Source organism: Pituophis catenifer, unplaced genomic scaffold, assembly GCF_029215685.1.
Source record: "Pituophis catenifer annectens isolate HBS135680 unplaced genomic scaffold, rPitCat1.0.hap2 SCAF_2, whole genome shotgun sequence".
Taxonomy (NCBI): Eukaryota; Metazoa; Chordata; class Lepidosauria; order Squamata; family Colubridae; genus Pituophis; species Pituophis catenifer.
The window spans coordinates 199072942-199098373 of record NW_027256882.1 but is presented as its reverse complement, the minus strand read 5'-3'; the positions used below and the strand labels follow the sequence as shown (position 1 = coordinate 199098373).

Here is a 25432-nt window from a genome sequence, read left to right as displayed (position 1 = left end):
TCTGTCATTTTTCCTTTCCAATTCATATTATCATCAATTTATTTCTTGACACAGTCATTTCTGACTTCTACTTGTTCCCTAATCCTTTCATAGAAGCCCTTAGAAGTACTGATTCTAATCCTAACTGACTGATTCCATACCTTTTCACCTCATATGAAATCATGCCAATATTGTCAGCCTCATGACACTGTCCTCTATAACAACAACTCTCTCTATAAATATATCTATAGCTCAGGTGTAGCCAAAATGGAGCCCTGTCAGCCTTACTTACAATTCACAATGTGCACAAATCACATCAGCACAGAAGAGAGAACAGTGCATCAAATGAGATCCGCTATGATCAACATCAAGTCGAGAGTAATGAGTTAAAATGTTAAAGAAGTTATTACAACAAACCAGCATGAAATTGAATCATTTTTCTTCATTAGACTGGGTTGCTATTATCCACTTTTAACATGTTTGTATTAAGTAGACTTTAAACATGTAAGCTCGCTAGGCTTCAGTGGCTGAAACCTCTTGGGGTTGCAAGTATGTGTGTTCATACAAACTAGGGCAGCCATTACGACTTCAATGCTTGAGCTCCAAACACAGTTTTCATAAAGATTTATAAATGAACATTGTGTCAGTGTTCAATTACACAAGCTAGAAATAAGAAAACACTAAAGTGATGTATTCTCTCACTCTTTGCCTCTTCTTACGGAGGAGAGCGTGTACTGTACAGAGGAAACAAAGCACAGAAAGTGGGGGGGGAATCTAAAAGACCTATATGGTTTCAGTAACAGCATATTTTTAAGCTACATTCATTACCTTGTCTATGAACAATAGATGTGATTATATCCAACAAAGTTACAGCAGAAGTCCTACGAGAGGCAGTGTCAACTGAGTCTCGCTTTACTGGAATCTAAAGGGTATGAGCCTCTAAGTTATGACACATGGCAGATGTCAGTCAGGTCATTTAAGAAACCACAGGAAGGCGCTCATATACCATTATGATAAGTTACTGCAGTACCTGAATATTGCCAAAAAGAAAAAGAAAAAAAAACCTCCTAGGCCAAGATTACTGGCATCGGTACAATGATTTATGTCATCTTTAGATTTTCTTATAATTAATGTGCTCATCAGATGAAATTTCAAATAGTGTGAAAAACAAATCCATCTCAAAATTCTGATTGCTTGGTTTGATCCATTCCTCAGCTTACTATAGGTTTTATGCAGGCTGGGAAATAAACTGTGTTGTTAGAATCTATCATAAAACTGAAAAACTGATTGGAACATAGAAAGATCTATTAAAGTACCTCTAAGCTATAGAACAAATGTTCCTTAGGAAAGGAAAAGCAGAATGCCTCATAATGGAAAAGGTCACAAATTGTTGGTATAGCAAGGATGATCAGAAAACAAAAGATATATTACTATAACATTTGCACTAAAATTTATCTTGTTAAAGAAAGACATTTAATAAAAAAAATTAAATGAAATTGAATTCTTTAATCAATAATCATTGTTAACGAAGATTGCAAACAACTTTTAAAATATTTGTCCTGATTTGTTTTTCTTTATATTATTCTTATTACTTGATATATAACATTGATTACATCTTTCTTGCTTATGGTAAAATAAAAATGAGCAGAAATCATTATTCATATGAACTAGGAAAAGATATTTTAGTCTACTTCCACCCCACCATTTCTATTCCTCCATCTCTTTTTTTGTTTGTTTTGTAATTTATTCCTGATTTGCCAATTTCTTCAATTCCTGATCTCAAAACCACCTAGAAACTCATTGATGGTCTCTCCAGGTTGTTCACTTGGACAATAGCTGCATTCAATCCATGCCCTATTCAAATTATTGCTGGTCCTTTATCCTACTCTACCTAAAAAAGTACAAGCTAGAATAAGGGCAAAATGGTTCCTCTTCTGAATATACAGGTAGTCCTTGACTTACGACCACAATTGACCCCCGCATTTCTGTTGCTGTATGAGACAAATTTTTGTTAAATGTGTTTTCCTCTGTTTAACCACCTTTCTTGCCACAGTTGTTAAGTCAATCACTACAGTTGTTAAGTTAGTAACATGGTTGTTAAGTGAATCTGGCTTCCCCATTGACTTTGCTTGTCAGAAGGTTGCAAAAGGTGATCACATGACCCCAGGACACTGCAACTGTCATGAGTCAGTTGTCAAGCATCGGAATTTTGGGGGAGATGATGCAATGGTTGCAAACAATAAACACAGTCATAAGTCATTTTTTTTCAATGCCATTGTAATTTTGAACAATCTCTAAACTAACTGTTGTAAGTCAAGGACTACCTGTAGTCAAAATCATGAGTGATCCTAGATTCAGAAGCTGAGCCTATTGGAAACTGATTCTTGAATTGGCCTAAGCAATAAGATTCCTTTACCAACTGAATACATTTGTCTACTTTATTTGTATATCTCCAGCCCTCCAACAAGATTCTGGTGGCAAGTATATATTCTGTTTGTAAAACAGATTAGGTTTCTGGCATATAATTCTTTATAGAATGTACTTTTGTAAAATTAAGCAATACTCATCTCCCCAATTTCTCCTTCCCAATCCCTTCTTTTATGCTGGGATGCATTTTGCCATAAGAACAGATCCAGCTCCTCCCACTAGATCCTAACAACTCTATGCTGTCAGGGACTAGGAGTTCATTGACATCATTTTGTGACACTGTTTGAATTCTGCTCCCTAATCCTAACCATTTTCCATGAAAGAAGTTATAAGAAATCCTCACTTGTCCTCCTCCAAAGAGAAATACATGTTTTACCTGGCCCAAAGTGCTTTTCCAAAAGGCAACTGGACTTTCTTGGTTTTTTTCTTGAAAACTTTTCACTTCTCATCCTAGAAGCTTCTTCAGTTTTGAGCAAGAGGAAGCTTCTTAGATGAGAAGTGAAACCTCTTCAAGGAAAAAAAACAAGAAAGTCCAGTTGCCTTTTGGAAAAGCATCTTTGGGACAACCGTGACCTGGATGACTGAGAATCTCCAAGACACGTTTTGCCTGACACCTGCATACTGAAGCTTCTGCACTATGTCTATAAGGTGCCTTCCCTAAATCATTCAATAATAAAGTAGCAAACTTTACTAGCAAACATCCAATGCAGAAAAAACGTATGTCTTAACCAATATCCAACTGCAGCTGAAGACCGAGAAAAACCCAAGAAAAGTTTTCCTAAGAGCTTAAAATATTGAAATTTGAAACCATCAGTTTCCATCCTATTTCGAACATGAGAGAAGAGAATTGTATTATATTTGTATAGTGTGTATTGAGTACCATTGTTTTCCCAAATCAATGTAAATAATAATTTATCATATTATATCATAATAATTTGAAATAATATATTTCCTTATTTTTGACAACTCAAAGTGGTATGTACAGGGATTGTTTTCTAATATTAGCCCCAAAAGCAATCTGATTAAATCCAATCCCTACTCTTGCACATTAGCTCCCTTGCTTGAACAGTGATAAACTCAAGTGTTTTATAAATATGATACTTCTTTTATTTCCTTGCATCAGCCTTCTCCACTTTAACAACAACATTAGATGCTGTCTTGCATGTAACTGGGGACAGTTTGACTGGCAAGGAAAACAAGGAGAATCTACAGAATGGATCAAAATAGATAATTATGGATAACTGTAAGTAATCATGGCTTCAGTGAACTGATGTTTGTAAATTCAAAGCATGCATCTTGTATGCTTTTTTAGGGGTGTTCAACTTTTTTTTCTTTTATAATTTTGTGTATTCAAAATTCCTTTTGGTGTTGTTGTTTTAGTTAATTAATTTTAAAAGCTCTTCAAAATACTGCACAGAAAAAACTGCAATATTAATAACCGATTAGGGTTTGTATTTCATATACTACCCTAACTCTCAGAAATACTGTATATCAGACCCTATGAAATAGATGGTTTTAGGAGAAAGTTTTAAACATTTCTTGTTATATTGTCTTTTGTCCAGAAATTGATCATTTCCAATAAAACTGGGAAATGTGCGATAGATGTAGTAAATTCGCACAGACATAGCCCCCCCCCCCCCCCCCCAAAAAAAAACCACTCATATTTCTGGAACAGAAAATATAGGCAAGGAAATCTATGAAAGATATCTGGCTAGAGAAGCTGATTTGTTCAGATAAGATATGTTGTTGAATGTATTTCAATTATTGCATCCAATTAAATACTACTCGTATTGTGGTTACTTATAAACAGTACTCATTGTATTCATTGCTAGCACGAGACAGACTATGAGATTAGCCATTTGCAGACAGCTTAGGGTGATAAAAATGATAGCTATACTAGGATCCAAATTGAGTTAGTTTAATCTACACCTCAGGAAGCTACTACTGTATTTCACTGTGTTGCATATGTAGCGAAACACTTCTTGGCGATCAGTAAGGAGTAACAAGCAAGTAACAAACAAGGAAATAAGTACTTGTATCTGTGGGAACCAATCCCAAGAGGTATCCTTCATGCTTTTTGTAAGTAGCTATAGTCCATTTTATGTCAAGCTAGTTGGCCTTGAGTTGAGTATGTGCTGAAATAGTATTAGAAAACAGCTTCTGATCTGAGCTGTGAGCAACACCAGACCCTTAGTTACAGCACAGTAAATGGCAATTTTGTACTGTAAAAAGCAGTGTGACACAGAATGCTATAACCCATCAATTCCTCCCAAAGGATTTGTTTAAGGGCAAGAAATGTGATGGGTAGATCTTAGGTGGATCAATTACTTAGGGACTCAATTACTTAAAACAAAGAAACTGAATTTTAAAAAATGACAAAAATTCAAAATTATTTCTCTGCTAGAGGTCACACATAACAACCTTGCCATCCATAAATCTGAAAGTCTCTAAGGCACAATATCTCTCTGCTAGAGAAGTGACAATTAATTGGTATTTTACTTACCTCATTCACATAGATTATGCAGGAGAATTCTAATCACCATGTGCTACACACATGTAAGGTCAAGTTGGGCCAGATTTTGACAGTGGCGTAAAATGGATGTTGCTTATCCTCCTTATTAAAGGAGGGTGAGGGTGAGTTACTTAGGGACTTCCAAGGGTCTGTAAGGCAGGTTTTTTTTCCAGAATCATTTGGATTCTGTCTTATTGCAAAATTACATGCGTCAAAATCTCTCCTATGTGTCTGGATACTAAACATCTAATAAAGAACAAAATGGGAGGGAAACCAGTTTAAAGAGGAAAGAAGAGATCCTGAAGAAAGGCTATTCATTTGTAAATATAAATTATGCTGCTCTCTTCTACTGGAACAGCATCATCTTTACTGAATCCCAAAAGATCAAAAGAGGCATATATTCAGCCAGCACTATGATGAAACATATGCAAAAGTAATATAATTTCTTCTACATTAAGTTAAAAATTGAGACATGAATCCAGAAAACTACCCAGAAAACACTAAGGGGATGCACTGTCTTGGATTTGATTTGGAAGAGGTGCTTAGAACATGCAGTTAAAAGTAAAACATGCAGTGGTCTGTCCCTTCATGGAAATGACACAGTTGCTTTAATGAGTTGCAGACAGGTTCAGCATTCACACTTCCAAACATTTTAATGCATTTCTTCAAATTAATTCCAAATCACAGTGGAGCCTTAATAAAGCCTGCAGGCATAACATGAATAAAGCCAATAACTTGGGAGAGTTAGGCGTAATATGGGAATGGATTCAACTTCCCATAGGCTACATTTCTTTTATACCCTTGCCAGTTATGGCTAAATTTATTACACGGGACTTTGCGCTGTTTTGTATGCTGTGTGCCAAAAGCAAAAGGGGAAACAATTATATACAGCAGGAACAGAGATCGCTTTTTCAAACTCCTTTCATCTTTGAATAACCATGGCAGACTGAGAGTGAACCACAGAAAACCTTGGCAGATGCCATCTGAGATGTTTGTTGTGATGTCAGAATATGAATATCTTAATTATGGATTGTTGAAAGAAAGCAATTATATACCCAGTGGTAAATCCATTCCTATCTCTCACATTTACATTAAACAACAAGAATTACTTGAAAGTGAATTCAACTAAAAACAAAGAGACTTCAGGTTAAAATTTAAGAGTGAAAGGGTTGTAAATTAATCAGTTCTGGTCTATGTAATTTGGTGATTAAACATTGCATATACTGTTTAGCTATAGAGAAGGCACTCCAGAACGTTTCAAAGCAAATTATTATTATATCCAGCCCTATGATTCTATGTTCTATTATTATCATCAGAAGCATCATTATTAAAATGTTATGCATAGATATAACTACAGCCACAAGAACATAAAATTTAAAATATAAAATATATAAAATATAAGTGCAATAGCACTTAGACTTATATACCGCTTCACAGTGCTTTACAGCCCTCTCTAAGCAGTTTACAGAGTTAGCATATTGCCCCCCAACAACCTGCATCTTCATTTTACCAACCTCGGAAGGCTAGAAGGCTGAGTCAACCTTGAGGCAATCAGGATCAAATTCCTGGCAGTGGGCAGGGGGCTAGCCTGCAATACTGCATTAGGTGGTGGTTGCATGGATTGCATTCTGTTGCATGGTCATAAGGTCCTCAAGAGTACATTGGACAGGGCACATGGGGACAGTTTATTGCTCTCCTGAATTTTGGATTAGGCTGTGGCTTTAATGGTATGACAACAAACTTACCTAACAATCCAGGGTTAGGAAATCTCCAGGAATCATTGTATGTTGAATATTGTGGGTGACTGTACGGACTTCCAGAAAACTCACTCCCTGAAATAAAGAGAAAGGAAAGGTGTCAATAAAGATCAAGTAAAATAGCAGAGATGGTTAAAAAAATCATCTGAATTCTAACACATGACTTAATGCAGTAAATGAAAAGAAAGACAGTTCTTGGTTGTGACGTGTTGTCTACTATTACAATCCGGATGCTGCTGGTTTTATGCTGCAACTGTCCTTAGATTCTTTATTCATGTTACTATATCTTTATTCTTGCTACTGTTCTTCACATTTTAAATCTTTTTATCATTGTCATACTCCTAATAGTATTGAAATTAAAAGGCAGGATTAAATAATGAATTATTGTGATTGTGATTGGTCACACTGTCAGCCAGATGGTCAGACTCGATTTGGCACTTTTATCCACCTGTCAAATCATTCCCAAAGACCTGGGAGAGGCGGATGTTGCTTGGTAGCAGTAAGAGGATCATTGCAGAATGTAAGCTTTTTCCAAGGAAAGCTGCCTTTTGCAATTGACTGATAGTGATTTTGTCGATGCCAGTGGTGTTCAAGTGGTGCTCTAGATGTTTTGGGATTACACCAAGGGACCTATTACTATTAGTACTAACTTTGCTTTCTTTTTTTTTTTTGTCACAATGTGTCTGTTGATATTTACAGAATACATTGGGTTTTTTACTGTTTTCTGAGAAACAAGTTCAAACAAGCTAAATATAAATGTTTTTCTCTACAGAGCTGTTTAGATGGTAATTTTGAATCAAATTCAACCATGTTCAGTTTCAGTTGTGCTGCATTGATTCTTAATTGCCTGAATTCTTTTTTCATTATCCACAACATTTTTGGGGAGGAGGGTTCTTTTTATCAACCAATTTAAAGAAAATACATTTTAAAGATTCCAAAAAGAGACATAAAAAAATAAAAGAATAAAATAAATTTAAATAAAGTAGGGATTTAGAAAATCATAAAGGTTATAGGTCTCTAATATGTAATAGAAAAACAGTTGGGAGGGACCTTGGAGGTCTTCTAGTCCAACCCCTGCTCAAGCAGGAAACCCAAACCATTTCAGACAAATGGCTGGTCCAATCTCTTCTTAAAAACTTCCAATGTTGGAGCACCCACAACTATTATGATTAGCTTTAAAAAAAATCAATAGATTACTTACTGTATCACTTTAAAGGACTAAGAATCCTTATTAAACTTTAAGTATGGCTGAATACAGTGGTGAGTTGCTACCAGTTCGCCCCAGATCAGGCAAACTGGTAGCGGCGGCCAGAGGCTCCGCCCACCCGCCCAGACATCTCTGCACATGGGCAGAAGCGTCACGCGCAAGCACGAGCGTGTACACGCCTACAAGTGAACCAGTAGCGGCTGAAATTGAAACCTACTACTGTCTGAATATCAAGCATTATAGTCATTACAGCATAAATCACCAAATAAAATTATGAGTTGTAATAAATTCAATAATTCAGTCTATATTACTAAGAATATTACCATTCTGATACAGAAATTTTAAACATCAATTCTATGCAAAGTGAACCCAAACTGTAGACGTGATATGCAAAGTGCACCCAAACTGTAGATGTGGTATTTAGATGTAGGTCTAAATGATGATTTCCAGTTTGAGTTTATTTAATATGATTTATAAGCTGCCCAACTGATAAATGATTTTGGGCAGCTTACAATTTAAAAAACAACAAACAACTTTGAGGAGAATCAAACAACCTTTTAAAAAGAAAACATATAATATCCTTGCAGCATTTGCCATATACAAGTTAATTCAGTATATTTTGAAGGGGTGTCTGAGTGGGTAAAGTGAGTTGAATAAGAATGTTGCAGGCTACCGTATCATAACTGAAATGTGAATTCACTTTTTTAGAAGTCTTCATCCCAGCATCAATCATCTTCCAGAACTGTTGAGCTTTATCATATTGGCACCAAATATGAAAAAGTGATTCAACTTACTCATTACATTTCCAGTTTTTTGAAAAATCAATGGTCCATTTTAACAAGCAAGACTGGAGCCATATATTAACATCTTATACCAATTTGCTCTGAGTATAATAATCCAGGTGAATTTAATGTTCCTCCATTAAAATTCCCATTATTATATCTCTATTACTGCATTCAAATGTTATATCTATTTAATCATGCGGTCTTTGACTTGCTGAGATTCTGAGTGATGCTTCACTAGTAGTTTATAAATAAGGCCCAGCAAATGTTCTGAATTGCAATCAAGTCTTTCAATATTCCCAATTGTTTCTGCAATTATGAGCCATGGTGGCACAGTGGTTAGAGTGCAGTACTGCAGGCTACTTCTGCTGCCTGCCGGCTGCCTGCAGTTTGGTAGATCGAAATTCACTAGGCTCAAGGTTGACTCAGCCTTCCATCCTTCCGAGGTGGGTAAAATGAGGACCCAAATTGTTGGGGGCAATATGCTGACTCTGTAAACTGCTTAGAGAGCACTGTTAAAGCAGTATATAAGTCTAAGTGCTATTGCTATTGCTATCTTAACAGTATGCTACATATTTGAAAATACTGGAAGAAATTAACTAGGCTGGACCATTATGAATTTTAGAGTTCCAGAAGATTTTATTTTATTAATCATTAAATCATGCAATCTGAACTTTTAAGTTAAGATTAACTTAAGTTAACTTTCCACTGAGCAAACTAATTTCTACCTCCCTTTTCATAAAAACAATCATTTAATAGCAATATATCCTGTTTCCCCGAAAATAAGACATCCCCTGATAATAAGCCCAATCAGGCTTTTGAGCACATGCACTAAACCCTAGGCTCCACCCGTTCTCCAGGTTGCATAGACCCTCAGGGCCCAGGCTTTCGGCTGATGCTGTGCAATGCCAGGTCCGTAGTAAATAAAGCCCCCCTCATTTGTGATCTTATTCAGGAGGGGGGTGCGGACCTGCCAGGTATTACGGAGACCTGGTTGGGCCAGGAGGGGGGGGTTCCCCTCATTGAAATGTGCCCACCAGGTTTCCACGCATTCCATCAGCCAAGGTCACAGGGGAGGGGCGGGGGGGTAGCGGTTATCATTAAAGATGGCCTGAGACCAAGGGAGGCCACTGTTCCTCAGACGGCCGGCTGTGAATCCCTCCTTGTGAAATGGGGTCACGGGGTTCAGAGGGGTTTGCTGATCACGTACCTGGCTCCCTGCCACGTGGCAGCAGCCCTGCCTGAGCTACTCAACGTCATCGCCGCGGTGGTGGTTGATACCCCTAGGCTTATGGTCATGGGGGATTTCAACCTGCCGTCCGCGGGTGAGGCGTCAGAGGTGGCTCAGGAGTTCATGGCTTCCATGACAGCCATGGACCTGACCCAGTTAATTCATGGCCCTACCCACACGGGGGGAAACATGCTGGATCTGGTTTTTGTCTCTGGACAGTGGTTGAGTGATCTCGAGATAGGGGATATAGTCACCAAGCCCTTGTCATGGTCTGATCACTCTCTCCTTTGTCTTGACCTTCGAACCGCTACACCCCGCCGCAGGGAGGCGGAGCCGGTAAGATGGTTCCGCCCCAGGCGCCTGATGGAACCTGACAGGTTCCAGATGGAGCTTGGGCCATTCCCTGAGGCTCTGGCACACGCCTCGACTGGAGACCTAGTGGCCGCCTGGGATAGGGCGGCCGCTGGAGCTCTGGACCGGGTCGTGCCTTTGCGGCCTCTGACCCGGCGCCGATCTCATTTAGCTCCTTGGTTCACTGAGGAGCTGAGGGAGTTGAAGCGCTGGAAAAGACGCCTAGAGAGCAGTTGGAGGGCCAGTCTTTCTGAATCTGACCGGACACTGGTAAGATCTCATATTAGGAATTACCTAGTGGCGATAAAAGCAGCGAAATGTAGCTATTTTGCTGCTCTTATTGCGTCATCAGATAATCGCCCGGCCGCCCTGTTTAGGGTGACCCGCTCCCTGCTCCACCAGGAAGCGCGGGAGGACCCCTTGGAGGGTAGAGCCGAGGATTTTGTTCAGTATCTGTATGACAAAATCACTCAGATTCGGGAAGATCTGGACTCCGACTGGGTAGTCTCAGGGGGAGGGACGGGGGCAGGTCTTGAGAATGTTATCTGGGATGAGTTTGATCCTGTGACCCCTGAGAACGTGGACAGGATTCTGGGTAGACTGAACGCGACCACTTGTTTATTGGACCCGTGTCCCTCCTGGTTAGTGCTGGCTTCTCGGGAGGTGACACGAGGCTGGTTCCAGGGGATTATAAATGCTTCGTTGGGTGAGGGTGTCTTTCCTGCCGCCTTGAAAGAGGCGGTAGTGAGGCCTCTCCTCAAGAAGCCTTCCCTGGACCCGGCAATGTTGGTAAATTATCGTCCGGTCTCCAACCTTCGTTTTGTGGCGAAGGTTGTTGAGAGTGTGGTTGCGCAACAGCTCCCCCAGCACCTGGATGAAACGACGTATCTGGATCCGTTCCAGTCGGGCTTCAGGCCAGGGTACAGCACGGAAACGGCATTGGTCGCGTTGGTTGATGATCTCTGGAGGGCTCGGGACAGGGGGGTGCTCCTCTGTCCTGGTCCTGTTAGATCTCTCAGCGGCTTTTGATACCATCGACCATGGTATCATGCTGCACCGGTTGGAAGAGTTAGGGGTGGGAGGCACTGTGTTGCGGTGGTTCTCCTCCTTTCTCTCTGACCGGTCGCAGTCTGTGTTGACAGGGGGACAGAGGTCAACCCCGAGGCCCCTCATATGTGGGGTGCCGCAAGGGTCGGTCCTCTCGCCTCTCCTGTTCAACATTTATGTGAAGCCGCTGGGTGAGATCATCCATGGTTTCGGGGTGGAGTACCATCAGTACGCTGACGACACCCAGCTGTACATCTCCACCCCGGATCACCCCAACGATGCCCTTGAAGTGATGTCCTGGTGCCTGGAGGCTGTACGGATCTGGATGGGGAGGAACAGGCTCAGGCTCAACCCATCCAAGACCGAGTGGCTGTGGTTTCCGACGTCCCGATATAGTCAGTTGATGCCATCACTGACTATTGGGGGCGAATCATTGGCCCCCACGGAGAGGGCTCGCAACTTGGGCGTCCTCCTGGATTCACGGCTGTCTTTAGAAGAGCACTTGACGGCCGTGACCGGGAGGATTTTTCATCAGGTTCGCCTGATTCGCCAGTTGCGTCCCTTTCTGGATCGGGACTCGTTACGCACGGTCACTCATGCCCTCGTCACCTCCCGCCTGGACTATTGTAATGCTCTCTACATGGGGCTCCCCTTGAGGAGCACCCGGAGGCTCCAACTGGCGCAGAGTGCGGCCGCGCGGGTGGTAATGGGAGCGACATGGCGCTCCCATGTAACACCTCTCCTGCGCGAGCTGCACTGGCTCCCGGTGGTCTTCCGGGTGCGCTTCAAGGTTTTGGTTACCACCTTTAAAGCGCTCCATGGCTTAGGGCCTGGTTATTTACGGGACCGCCTACTACCACCAATAGCCTCCCACCGACCAGTACGCTCTCATAGAGAGGGACTCCTCCGGGTGCCGTCAGCCAAACAATGTCGGCTGGCGACCCCTAGGGGGAGAGCCTTCTCTGTGGGGGCACCTACCATCTGGAATGGGCTCCCCCCAGAGATACGGAGGATCCCGGATCTGCGCACCTTCCGCCGCGCTGTGAAGACCTTTTTATTCCATCAGGCGGGCTTGGCCTAATCTCTTCCCTTTTTAAATATGTAAATTTTAATTTGTTTTTAAATTATTGGGGTGTTTTAATTTGTCTGGGCCAAAATGATTTAATCTGATTTTATCTGGTTTTTTAAATTTTTTGTATCTATGTTATTTTATTGTCTGGCTGTTCACCGCCCTGAGTCCTTCGGGAGTAGGGCGGTATACAAATCAAATAAAACATAAAACATAAAACAAACATGAATTTTAGAGTTCCAGAAGATTTTATTTTATTAATCATTAAATCATGCAATCTGAACTTTTAAGTTAAGATTAACTTAAGTTAACTTTCCACTGAGCAAACTAATTTCTACCTCCCTTTTCATAAAAACAATCATTTAATAGCAATATACCCTGTTTCCCCGAAAATAAGACATCCCCTGATAATAAGCCCAATCAGGCTTTTGAGCACATGCACTAAATTAAGCCCCCCCCCCCCCCCGGAAACTAAGCCCTCCCTGAAAATAACCCTCTCTGAAAATATTTAACTGCATGGGCAGCCGGTCCCCACCATTTCCTTTGGTTAGGATTAGGGAGACAGAGCTGGAAAGATGGCAAGAAGAGCCCTGTCTTGCTCTACATGCCCAAAAATAATAAGGCCACCCCAAAAATAAGGCCAAGCACTTATTTTGGGGTTCAAAAAAATATAAGACAGGATCTTATTTTCGGGGAAACACAGTAAGAGGGTAGGGATCTGGATTGATTCTTTTCTTGTGTTTATCCAGGCATTCAATATTTGAAAACTGCTCAATTACTTATTATTGAATAATCTCTTATAAATTATTTGGTTCAACTGTGTTAACCCAGACATACTGTATTTATGCAAACTGCCCCTTTTGTGGTTTTGGTGATTTCAAAGTATTTCATGATTGCATGTATGCTACTTGAGGAATTCCAAAAATAGGTATGTGACAACTTCGATACTGCAGATACAAAATCCCTTGCTTCTCCCTGAATTAAAATTTTTAAATAGGTAATCTTAATATCAGCATAATTTGTTTGTTGAGCAGAGGGAAAAATATTTTTAAATATTCTAATAAAAAGAGAGCTTTATAGCTAGATCCCTACTTTGGCATCTATCGGCAGAAAATATTTAGGAAGCCAAAGCTTATTTACCTATATCTTCCTCCTCTGTCAATTACTATTCACTTCAGCAAAACAGAAAGAAAGGTGGTGGTTGTTTTTTTGCACTATAGTTCTTTTGGGAAAAGTTTAAGTATTAAACTTCAGTGTTATTTAATAGTAACATTGGAATAAAGTGGCATACAGTTCCTATTGTTTTGATGTGTGCCACACTCTGTATGAGGGAAATTGTTAGATAATAATCAAGGGAAGACATGGTTTTTCCTCTATCTGACTACTTTTCTCTTTATTAGAAAAGGCATTAAAAATATTCTGTTTAGGTAATTTTATTACCTAAAATAATGTTTAGGTAATATATCTCTATGAAAATAAATCTTATAAAGAGAAGACTTGCACAAATTTAAAACATGATGCCTCTGATGTTTAAATCTATTAGAATATCTACATTATGAGGGTCCTATTTTAAGATTACATGTTTATTTTAATATAGTATCAAACAACTGGGTTTCTGAGAGAAAAAAAAACTCAAGACAGATGCCATATAGAGGCCTGGTTGCCATATTTTTACTATTTCTTGTCTGCTTTTTTGTGGTGTTTGACAGTGAATCGATGTTACTCCCCCACTGTGGAAAGTAATGTAATGAAGTTCATGTAGGCTAGCTTTCAAATAAACATTTCCCTGTCCCCTCCTGAAAATTTAATTGGTACAGACCCACCAGGAGACTGGATCATTTTGTGAAGTGAATGTGAGCCTTTTCACACTTTATCTTCTAGCATGATTTCTACTGAACGTGAAGATTATGTAGGCTCTTAATAAACTGACTGATTTTAACTACTCTACAATATCTGCTACCCCTGGAGGTAGTAGTGAGAGGGAAATTAAAAATCAAGTGTTTAAATTAACCTGCCCTCTTTATGAGTTACTTCACACATAGAAAGCAACCGTCATACTTTTTATCTTTTTCACTGCTAAAACTGCATTGAGGGAAAAAATAGGGTTTTTAATCAATCCTTACTTTCCTTTAAATGGAAAATAACACCTGGATGAAAGATCTTGGAGTATAACTTTAAACAGAATCAGATTAAGCTTTTTATTTTATTTATCATTATTTTACGAATGGTTTGCTTAGCACAAATATTCATCTGAATCTTCTTTGTTATAGTTGACCCAAAACAAACTCTCTCTGATTTCAATTTTGTTTTAGTTTAAGAATAGATGCATTTAATAGTTTCAATGTGTATAATGACCAACAACTTATGATGAATATTATTTGAATTATTTGAGGTTTTTTTAATAGCAGTTCTATAACACCATACCATACAGATGCTATACTACTGAAACGTCATAAAAAAATTCATGGAGGCAATACGACCTATCTCCATCAATTTACTACATCCTTGAAGCATCTGTATTTGTAGACCAGACCTTCTCAATCACTATATACATTGTCCAGCCGTCATTGAAACACTAACATTAAATCAAAATTAATGTAACAAAATGCCTGTAAACATCTAAATGCCCTTCTTGGAAAATTGTTTATATCATGTTGTAAACCAGTTTTTTTCCGGTGATTAGCAGCACATAAGATACTAAAGACTGAGAACTAAAGACTTTGATACATACATCTATTTTGCTACCGTACCATTTCCATATGTGGTGAGATTGGATATCACATATTCATATTATTGAAAACATACTTTTTAACACAACCAAACATTTATAGCCAAAATCCAGTGGATTCATGGCTTTAGTACAAATAACTTTGCTTGTCTCACATGGTCCAATAGTACAGGCATGCTATGGGTCCCAATGATTAAAAATGGTCACGTTCTAGTGGGACCCAGAAAGAAAAGACCCTCTTCTCTTGCAACTCTTGCCCCTAGAACATTATACTCTCAAATTGCAACTTGCACCAATCCTGTCAACTTTTAGGAAAGCTATAATGCTATTAAGACCAGGCATCAGAAAGTTAGTAGTTTCAGCCATGAAATATTATGGGTTTTAACTGTTCTTTTGTGTATTGCCAATGGTGCTTATGTAAATATAGATGTTGTGTATTTGGGGTGGGGTTTATTCTTGTTTATTGTTGCTGATTTGATTTAAGTTGGTTTTTTGATGTGCTGTTGGTCACCCAAGTACTGAATTCCCAATGTTAATATTAATTGAATCCATGAATATTGAGAATTCTGTGCCATTTTCATCTATGTTCTGTGACTCAGGAGGAGGATCCTGGAACAATTGCTCTACAATCATATAGTGTAGAAGAAGAAATCTCATAAACTTCATTTCCCTTGTTCAGGTAAGTCTTCCTCCATGCTGTTGCAGCCAGCTATGCTATTCCCCTGCTTCAACTGTATGTTGTTATTTCCTTGCCTCTATGGAGAAAGATGTTGTGTTTCCAAGAATAATCAGCACTCCTGCACAAGTATCAGTAGAAAGAGGCTGCTCTTCTTCCCACTATCTCTTCCACCTCTACACGCACACACATACAGAGAGAGAAAGAGAGAGAGAGAGAGAATTTCCAAGCCTCTCTGGGGGATGCTCTATTGCCTGACAGGCTGAGGCTTCCAATTCTCTGTTTTTTATGCCTCAGTGGTCAGGGTGTCAGGCTCCTGCAGTACAGACTAGCCAGGAGCTAGAGGAGTCACTGAATACCATCAGTTTGGTGACAGTAGCGCTCGCTTCATCCCTCATACTCTGCATATCCATCAGCCATGCAAAAGGGTGGGAGGAAAAAAAAAGGGAAAAGAAAAACCAGCAAGCCACAGAGCGGGTGGGAAGAGAGTAAACGGAGAGCCACCAGCCCTACCATTAACATCCCAGGCCTTGGACAGATAAATGGAGCAGGAGTGCTGTGAAAGTAAGCGAGATGAATGAACACTGCATGAGTGCCTCGTGATTTCTACCAGCTACTTCTGCACCCATCAGATAGACTTCTTGACAGCCCTGTTTAATGATCAGTCCAATCCAGAGCAATACTATGCATCAGCTACCCAGGGGAATTGTGTGCTCCTGTCTGGGAGAAGAAGGCGGGAGGGCAGATGATTAGGAAGATGAAATATTTCATAAAATGATAGTTCAATACATTGTTTTTTAATGATTACATGGCAAAGCCCTTAATTAAGACTGCTGCTTTTTACAAATGATCCCATCACCTAATTGCATTGCAGAAAAATGCTTCTTCAGCCAACAAGACACTAAGAAGCCGGACAATGATTTCAGTGGTTGATACTGCATGTGATCTGGGAAAAGGGGGAAAAAAGAAACTATGGCTTGATAATAAGAAATATTTATTCCAGTCTAAGGAGGATTGGATAGCACAGCTTTGCGTATACATATTTAGCTAATAGTAGGGCTGCTTGGCCTGAATAGGTGGTATGTTGATTCATGTACTTTTCTCTATTTCTTAGTTCCTGGAATTTAAAGGAACCATTACAAACACAATTAGAATATGCATGTATGTGGATCAACTAAAAAAAAAACCCCACAGAACCTTGAAAGTTGGCTCCTTCGTTTGTTGCATTTTGATTGGCATGGCCTAAAGTTTTGAATCATGTATTTGATAAATGTCTTTGGAGCTGAATAATGAGAACTCTGAATATTTACGAACCTATAGGTAGAGCAAGACAAAAGCTGTTCTGACATTGAATGTGTCAGATGTAAATGCCTTATTCTCTATTGTGTAAATAATGTATATATGGGACATCAGGGGTTAACTTATTCTTTGGATTTTAATGTATTCATAATTTACCACTCCCATTCCTGGCTCCACCCCTTGTATATATAAGGAGCCACCCTCACCATTTTCTTTGCTTCTATCTTGAATATTCAGCGAATATAGAATGCCTATTATTATTAAAGAGAAATATATTTAAATCTCTAATTCTTATTATCTTTATTGAGTCTGATCCTGAAAATATTGCAACAAGCTGGTAGCAGAGGATGGTTAATTGACTCAATAAATAATTAAAAATGTCTAAGAAAGATAGGCCCAACACCAGGGCCTACAGCAAGGAAATAGAAACTGAACAAGAGATGATCAACGAATCCACTAACGCGATTTCGAGAGAATCCGAAGAATACACCACTGAAGAAGAAGAACTGATAAATGAAAATAATGACCAGGAAGAAATCGAAATAGAAAATAACGAACTCAGGTCAGAGATATTGAAGATACTAAAAAGCCAGAAGAACGATGAAAGCCTCATCGCGAACCTCCAAGAAATGCTGAAGAACAACGGAGCAGCGAGAGAGAAAAACGTCGTTAAAGAAAAACCCAAAGATCAAAAAACTGTGAGTGAAATGAATACTGAGAAAGTCGTTGTGAAAAAGAAAAGATGTGATCCCGCGCGAAATTTTGAATGGCAGCCATCTTGGTTTCAACGAACTTCAAAAGAAAGTGAAGCAGAGCCAATCAAAACGCTCAGTTCAAAATTTCTGGCGCGAAAAACGCTATCAGACGACGAAAGTGAAAAAGAAGACTCAAACTCTTCAGAAGAACCAGAATCAGAAAGTGAAGACGATTTAACAAAGTCTCAAGTAAAGTCAGCAATGAAAACGCTTTTTGCTGCTTTTGGGCCAAGATTGAAAATTTCCAAGGCACCAACGAAGAAGCAAGAGATCAAACCGACAACTCGAGACCTGCACGCTCCCATCCTGACTTCGAAGGCGACGACACCTGAGCCCAGAGAGCCATGCCGATTCCGTCCTACACCACAGACCGGATCAAGTGCCAACGCACACGAAAGAAAGAGAAGAGCTGTCGCCACCACCAGAACCCCTAAAACTGAACCAGAGACCGACTCATCTGAAGAGGAGCGGAACGAGAGAGCTGAAATGGAGAGAACCTTCCACGACGACGCCAAGGAAGAAATGAGCAACGCGCATGTGCAAAGCTACGTAGACGGCCCCGAAAGACTTGAACTGGCCAGAGAACCGCGCAGACTCGTTGCGAGCATCCCCATGCCGTTCTGTAATTTCCTGCACTTGCGAGACCACGGACTGCCTCAGGTTGTAAGTAATGGACAAAATAATGTGGGGAACTTACCCAGTGACTTCCCAAAACTTAGAATTGATGGCATTAATTTACAAGAGTGGTATCAACAGCTTCAGGTTGTCTTTATGAAAGAAAATTTACTATTCTTTATAACTAGTCCTCCAAGAAGACCTTGGACTTTAAAAATAGATTGTTTACATCATAGAGCATTTTTCATAATAATATCTAGCGTGTCTCCTGCAATGTATCATAGCATCAAATCAAACCTAACTGTGTCAGAAATAATTCAATGCATGTTTAATCTATTTCACAGCGATAGCGTAGCTACAACTACAAGAATGTCTAAGGATTTCTTTTCTTCTAGAGTGAAACCAGGGGTTTCTATAAGTGAGCATTTGATATCTCTAAACAAAATAAGAGCTGAGCTGCAATTGAGGGGGGAAGTGATTTCAGATCAAACAATGAAAAGTGTTATTATCAATTCACTTGATCCATCATGGGATAGCTTTATGTCACACTTAGATACTATTAATTTAGGATATTTAACCATAGAAAGTCTATCTAACAAATTGATAGCAGAAGACAATTCAAGAAAAAATCGTTCCAGTAATCAAACAGAACACAAATCTTTTAGGAAAGTAGCTTTCCAAGAAAAATATAATGAAGCCTTTAGATGCCACAATTGTGGGTCCAGGGAACACAGTAGAAGAGGCTGTCCCAAAGTCTCAAGGGAGAGACATAGGCCAGAATATAGGAGCAAATACAATTATAGACAGTCTTCCACAGATAGACACAAATATAGAAGCCCACCAAATTACAGAGAAAGTAGAGGGGGTAGAGAAAATTCAAAAGAGAGAAAATCTGGGTCACTAAATGGACTAAACAAACAAGAAAGCACCAAAACACAACAAAATGAGAACAATAATTGGCTTATTGATTCTGGTGCAACCAATCACACCACTAACAACAAAAGTATATTATCTTCATTTACAGAAGATAAGTTTGTGATAAAGGTAGCTAATCAAGAAAAGGTTCAAGTATTAGGCAGAGGAAATGTGACCTTGCCTGGTTTAGGTAAAATAGAGGGGGTATTATTAATCCCAGAAATACCTCATAACATACTAAGTGCTATAAAACTAAGCAGAGATTCTGACATCAATATAGTTTTCTCAAAGGGGAAAGCAACTTTAGAGAAGGACAAAACAAATATAGGCACTGTGATGATAAAAGGAGGTCTACCCTATCTGATAACAAAAGAAAGATGGTTACATAACATTGATTCAAATATGGAAGATTGTATTGAAGCAGATGATGAAAATGTTAGTAACAGTGACAATGATGAATGTAAAATACCTCATGATCACAAAAATACACGCAATGAGAAGAAACCAAAAATAGGTAAACCAATTCATGATGAGTGTGCTCACATCTTACATAGGAAGTTAGGACATGCAAGCTTTCCTGTAGTTCAAAAAATGACTGAACACGCAGAAGGTGTCAAAATAAAAAATTGTGAAAATTATTTGGAATGCTCAGTATGTAAATCCACCAAACTAAAAACCAGTCCCAGACCAAAAAAATCTAACAGATCAACTAACAATATTTTTGACTTAGTACATATGGATTTAGTTGGTCCATTAACTCCATCAATTACCTATAGAAAACGTTACTTTCTAACAATAGTGGATGATTATAGTCGCTATGGTTTTGTTTACACATTAAAGCACAAGGATGAAACCTTTCAGAAATTTAAGGAATTCTACAAACGCATAGAAACACAACATAATATCAGAATAAAACAAATTATGACAGATAGGGGATGTGAATTCATGTCTAAAGAATTCTCCCAATGGTTAAAGGATAGGGGAATGCTACATTTCACGTCCAATCCATTTTCTGCGTTTCAAAACGGGATTGCAGAGAGAAAGAATTCCACACTACAAACCATGATTAGATGCACATTAGAGGATGCTGGTTTAGGCAAACAATTCTGGTCAGAAGCCCTACATTATTCAAATTACACTCAAAATAGAACCTGGTCCAGTATTGTGAATAAGACACCGTATGAGGTGATGTACAATAGGAAACCTAAATTAGCACACATGCACATATTTGGAGTCACTGCAGATGTGCACATACCTAAGCAGTTGAGGAGAAAGGGAGAAAACGTATCCAGAAGATTAAGATTTATGGGATATGAAACTGGAACCAAAGGGTACAGATTCATTGATAATAATAACAAATTTATAGTCTCCAGAACAGCTGTGTTCCATGAGCAGGCCAATTGGTCTAAACTGCACCTTAATGAAATATTTCCAAATAAATGCAAAGATGCGATATCTTGCGAGGAAGGGACAATAGAAAATCAAAACATTAACAAAAATAAGAACAAAACCAAAACTTGGACAAATAGTCAGCATAAAATAAAGACAGACACATTAACAAAAAAGGAAGCTAGATATTTGCACGACAACCATAGCAAACCTGAAAGAGCTATTAGAAACAATAGAAATCAAATACCAAGTAAATACAAAGATTACATAATGCATATGAATGGAGAACAAATAACACCTAATACATATGAGGAAGTATTAAAACTCCCTCGTGAAGAAAGAGAAAAATGGGAACTAGCTATGAAAAAAGAGATGGAAAGTTTGCAAGGATTAAATGTATTCACTCCTGCGATCGCACCTAAGGATAAAACAATTATAGGTACCAGGTGGATTTATAAAATTAAGAACCTAGAAGGAGGCAATACTTTATACAAGGCTAGACTAGTTGCACAAGGTTATGCACAAAAATATCCAGAAGACTATACTGACACATACTCCCCCACGGTGAGGACAGAGAGTGTTAAAACAGCTCTAGTAGTAGCATCTGCACTCAATCTGGACGTATTTCAATATGACATACAGACTGCGTATTTACACGCAAAACTAGATAAGGAAATATATGTAAGAGCACCACATAGTCAATACACTAATAAGAATGAAATTTGGTTATTAAACAAGAGTCTATACGGATTAAAGCAATCTGGCAAGAGATGGTACGATTGCTTGGTAAAAGTACTAAAGACCATGGATTTCAACGCTACCACTGCTGATAACTGTTTCTTTGTAAAAAAGAGTGATGATCACATTGAATTTGTATTAATTTATGTGGATGATATTTTATATATAGGAAAACACAAAGAGAGCAGAGAAATCTTTGTAAATAAGTTAAACGAACATTTCTCGTTGAAATCTCTAGGTAAAGTGAATAAATACCTTGGTGTACAAATTAACAAAACTAGAAGGGGATTCAAACTTACTCAGAAAGATAAGATCATTGAACTTCTAAACAAATGTAATTTAAACAATGCCAAAACCTGTGACACTCCTATGCAAACTGATTTCCTTAGAAACACTGATGAGTCTTCCCCTGAATTTAAAGATAATACATTTTACAGATCAGTTATAGGCTCACTCCTTTATATATCTAATTGGACCAGACCAGATATTGCATTACCTCTCAATTTATTGTCAAGATATGTTAGCAAACCAACCATGTATCATTGGGAAGCTGTCAAAAGAATTCTAAGATATTTGAAAAGTACATTAGATTTTTGTTTAGTATTAGAACCTAATAATGACAAAGAACCAAAAATTACCTGTTATGCGGATGCAGATTGGGCTGGTGATACATCATGCAGAAAGAGTACTTCTGGTTATATTTTTCTATTGAATGATTGTCCAGTTTACTGGTACACTGGTAAACAAGAACTGGTAGCCACTTCAACCACAGAAGCGGAATATGTTTGTTTATCCAAAGCTGCAAATAACCTTGTATGGTTCAATGACTTGATCTCAGATGTTTGGAAAAAACCTGCATTACCTTTTGTTGTGCATGAAGATAATAAAGCAGCCATTGAAATATCCAGATCCGATGCCATTGGACAAAGGTCCAGGCATATTGATATAAAATTTAAGCACGTGAGACAATTATCTCAAGATGGATTCATCAAAGCAATACATTGTGATACTTCTGAACAATTAGCTGACATATTAACGAAGCCTTTACCTTCTAAACAGCACAAATATTTAACTTCTAAATTGTATGTATTATATTGTCCTGAATCTGAATGTAATTGGTGTTGTATAGCGAACCGGCATTTAGAGGGGGATTTGTCAGATGTAAATGCCTTATTCTCTATTGTGTAAATAATGTATATATGGGACATCAGGGGTTAACTTATTCTTTGGATTTTAATGTATTCATAATTTACCACTCCCATTCCTGGCTCCACCCCTTGTATATATAAGGAGCCACCCTCACCATTTTCTTTGCTTCTATCTTGAATATTCAGCGAATATAGAATGCCTATTATTATTAAAGAGAAATATATTTAAATCTCTAATTCTTATTATCTTTATTGAGTCTGATCCTGAAAATATTGCAACAGAATGCTTCTTAATAGATATAATCTACTAGGTAGTGAAATATCCAGGCACAGACACACACACCCTGCTAATATGAAAAACCATTGCTATTTATACAGATGAAATTACATTAATGGCAGCTAATAATGGGTTCTAACATATCACTGAGGTAGAAGACACCTCCACCATATGCTGCAAAATACATACCTAAGCAAAGAAACATTTTAGAATACATGTATGTACTGTATAAACCATAATTATTTTTCAAAAAAAGTTTTTCAATTTCTTTTTTTAAAAAATTAAAACATGGAATTAAAATTAGGAGGTGAAGAGCAGTTCTCTATGAAGAGTATCAGTGAAGATTGTGATTACTGCATTCATTATCAGCTTCCATTCCCCAAATTTTTTATTTTACTTAGATTGTACAATGCAATCATGACAGAACCCAATTCTTTCAGTTTACAAAAGACTCGAGTTATTACAGTAAAAAAGGAACTCCTGATTATAAAGGAAGGAGAAGGAACTCAAAGAACAAAACTGGATCTACTAAACTATGACCTTTTCTTCCATCACACTGGTCACATATCTATCCCCCAGATTTGGTGTTATTCACCTACAATAAATAAATACTAGACTGGATCACATTTTACTTTCGTTGTCTCATTTATAATTTACAATATTTCTATGCTACCTCAAATGAAAGATTGTACATTAGTTTTATTAGAGATGGATACCAGCATAAGGAATGGCCAAAATCTTTCCTTATCAATGCTTTCATGAATACATACGTTATTTTAATTTGGGGAGGGGTATCATAAGTAGTCTAATGTTAGGATTTTTGGTCAACATCTCACTCTAGTTGGATAGGTTCCAGCATCATCTAATGTTTAATATTCACAAATTATTTAAATGTCACTTTTGGAACTCAAAACAGGTAATATTTATTTATTTATTTATTTATTTATTTATTTATTTATTTATTTATTTATTTATTTGGATTTTAAGTTCCTTTTCATTATTTGGAATATTGCTCAAGGCAGTTTTACCAGTATCTTCCCATTACAAGTGGCAATTTTTGAAAGGATGTGATTTTTGCTCTTTTGGGAGGGAGATAAGTTTTAAAAAGATTATTGATTGTATAAGCACCTGATTGGATTCATTTGAGAAAAGAGTATCTCCATTCAAACACATGAATGTGTTTACGACTGATTACTGAAGAGTAACAACATCCTTCAAGGACAAGAAATATCTTTACTGTCTTTAACATCTTAGTCTTGCTAGTCCAATTTGCACATGGAATTCTAGAAGAAGCCCTAATTAGCATTAGCTCTGTTAGATTAGCTACTAATCAAGTAGCTACTAAGAGGACTAACTGTGTTCCAGATTTTCTTTTTTGACTGCTGGTAAGTGATGGCCATTAGAAATTTCTGATCTTTGCCATGGACAGATGAATTATTGCAAATACTGCAGTCCATTCAAACAATTGAACAGGGAGGAAATAACCTTGACTATGTTCTTTCAAGATTATACTGATGAAGTCCAACAATTTAGGAAGATGTACATTGGTGTAAGAATGATGACTCATGAGAAGCAGTTTATTAGTCGCTATACATCTTTGTTCTTAAAAGTTTGGATGGAGACCAGATATTCTTTCACTGTCCTAAAGAATTAAAAAAAAAAACTCTTTACTGAAGTTTGGCTGTAGTTTTTATGGATGATTGAAAACCTTCCATGTTTTGCTGCTGGGCCTACTTGAAGCTGGCCACCACCAATTTTATATCATTTGCTCCAATTAGATATTTTCTGATTTTACTTAGTTCATCTTGTTGATAGAACGAAAATATTTTTGAATTGTATTTCTTTCCAAATACAATTTGTTTCCTCTTGTTCCCCTCTAATCTGCTTTCTTTCCTTCTTATATGTGGCTTTGTTTAAAATACAGATAAGTCAATTAGCAAAAAAAAAAAAAAATCTGCTTTTTATCTAAGTTGGTTCATTTAATAATAAATGAATAAAGACAGTAAGGAGTATCAAGGAAGCTTAGGGTAAGTTTGATTGCCAAGTCAACAAGAAGTTTTAATTTTTGCTTTTATCATCACTCACTTTTCTTCCTATTTATTTTTTTACTCTTCATTTACTTGAAAGTTAGTCTGGCATAGTGATTAAGATACCACACTAGAAACCAGGATACTGTGAGATTTAGACCTGCCTTAGGCATGAAGTTTACTAGGTGATCTTGGGCTTTCTGTCAGCTCTAAGAAGAAGGCAATAGCAAACCATTTAAATTTTGCCAGGAAAACTGCAAAGAATTGTCCAGGCAGTTATCAGGGGTCAAGACTGACTTGAAGATCCAAAAAAACAAAAGACACAAAAAAATAACTTCTATATTAGACTGGACTGGCTAGGACTGGTTCCGTGGAAAGAGGTTTTTTCATGGAACAGAGAGGACGTGGTTTTATGTGCTGCCTCCATCCCATGGATGGGGCTTTGCTTGTTTGCGTGGTACAGTTACTGACATACCACGGACCGATGCCGGTCCATGAACCGT

The 25432-nt window shown here is 38.1% G+C and overlaps 1 protein-coding gene across 1 annotated transcript in view; it reads right to left on the bottom strand.

Annotated features, from left to right (window-relative positions):
- The window catches only part of PAX5 (paired box 5), a 239722-nt gene that overhangs the window by 6562 nt on the left and 207728 nt on the right, over positions 1 to 25432 (bottom strand). The window contains exon 9 of the mRNA XM_070935434.1: positions 6664 to 6750. Within this exon, the coding sequence (XP_070791535.1) occupies positions 6664 to 6750 (87 nt within the window). The remainder of the gene's footprint in view (positions 1 to 6663; positions 6751 to 25432) is intronic.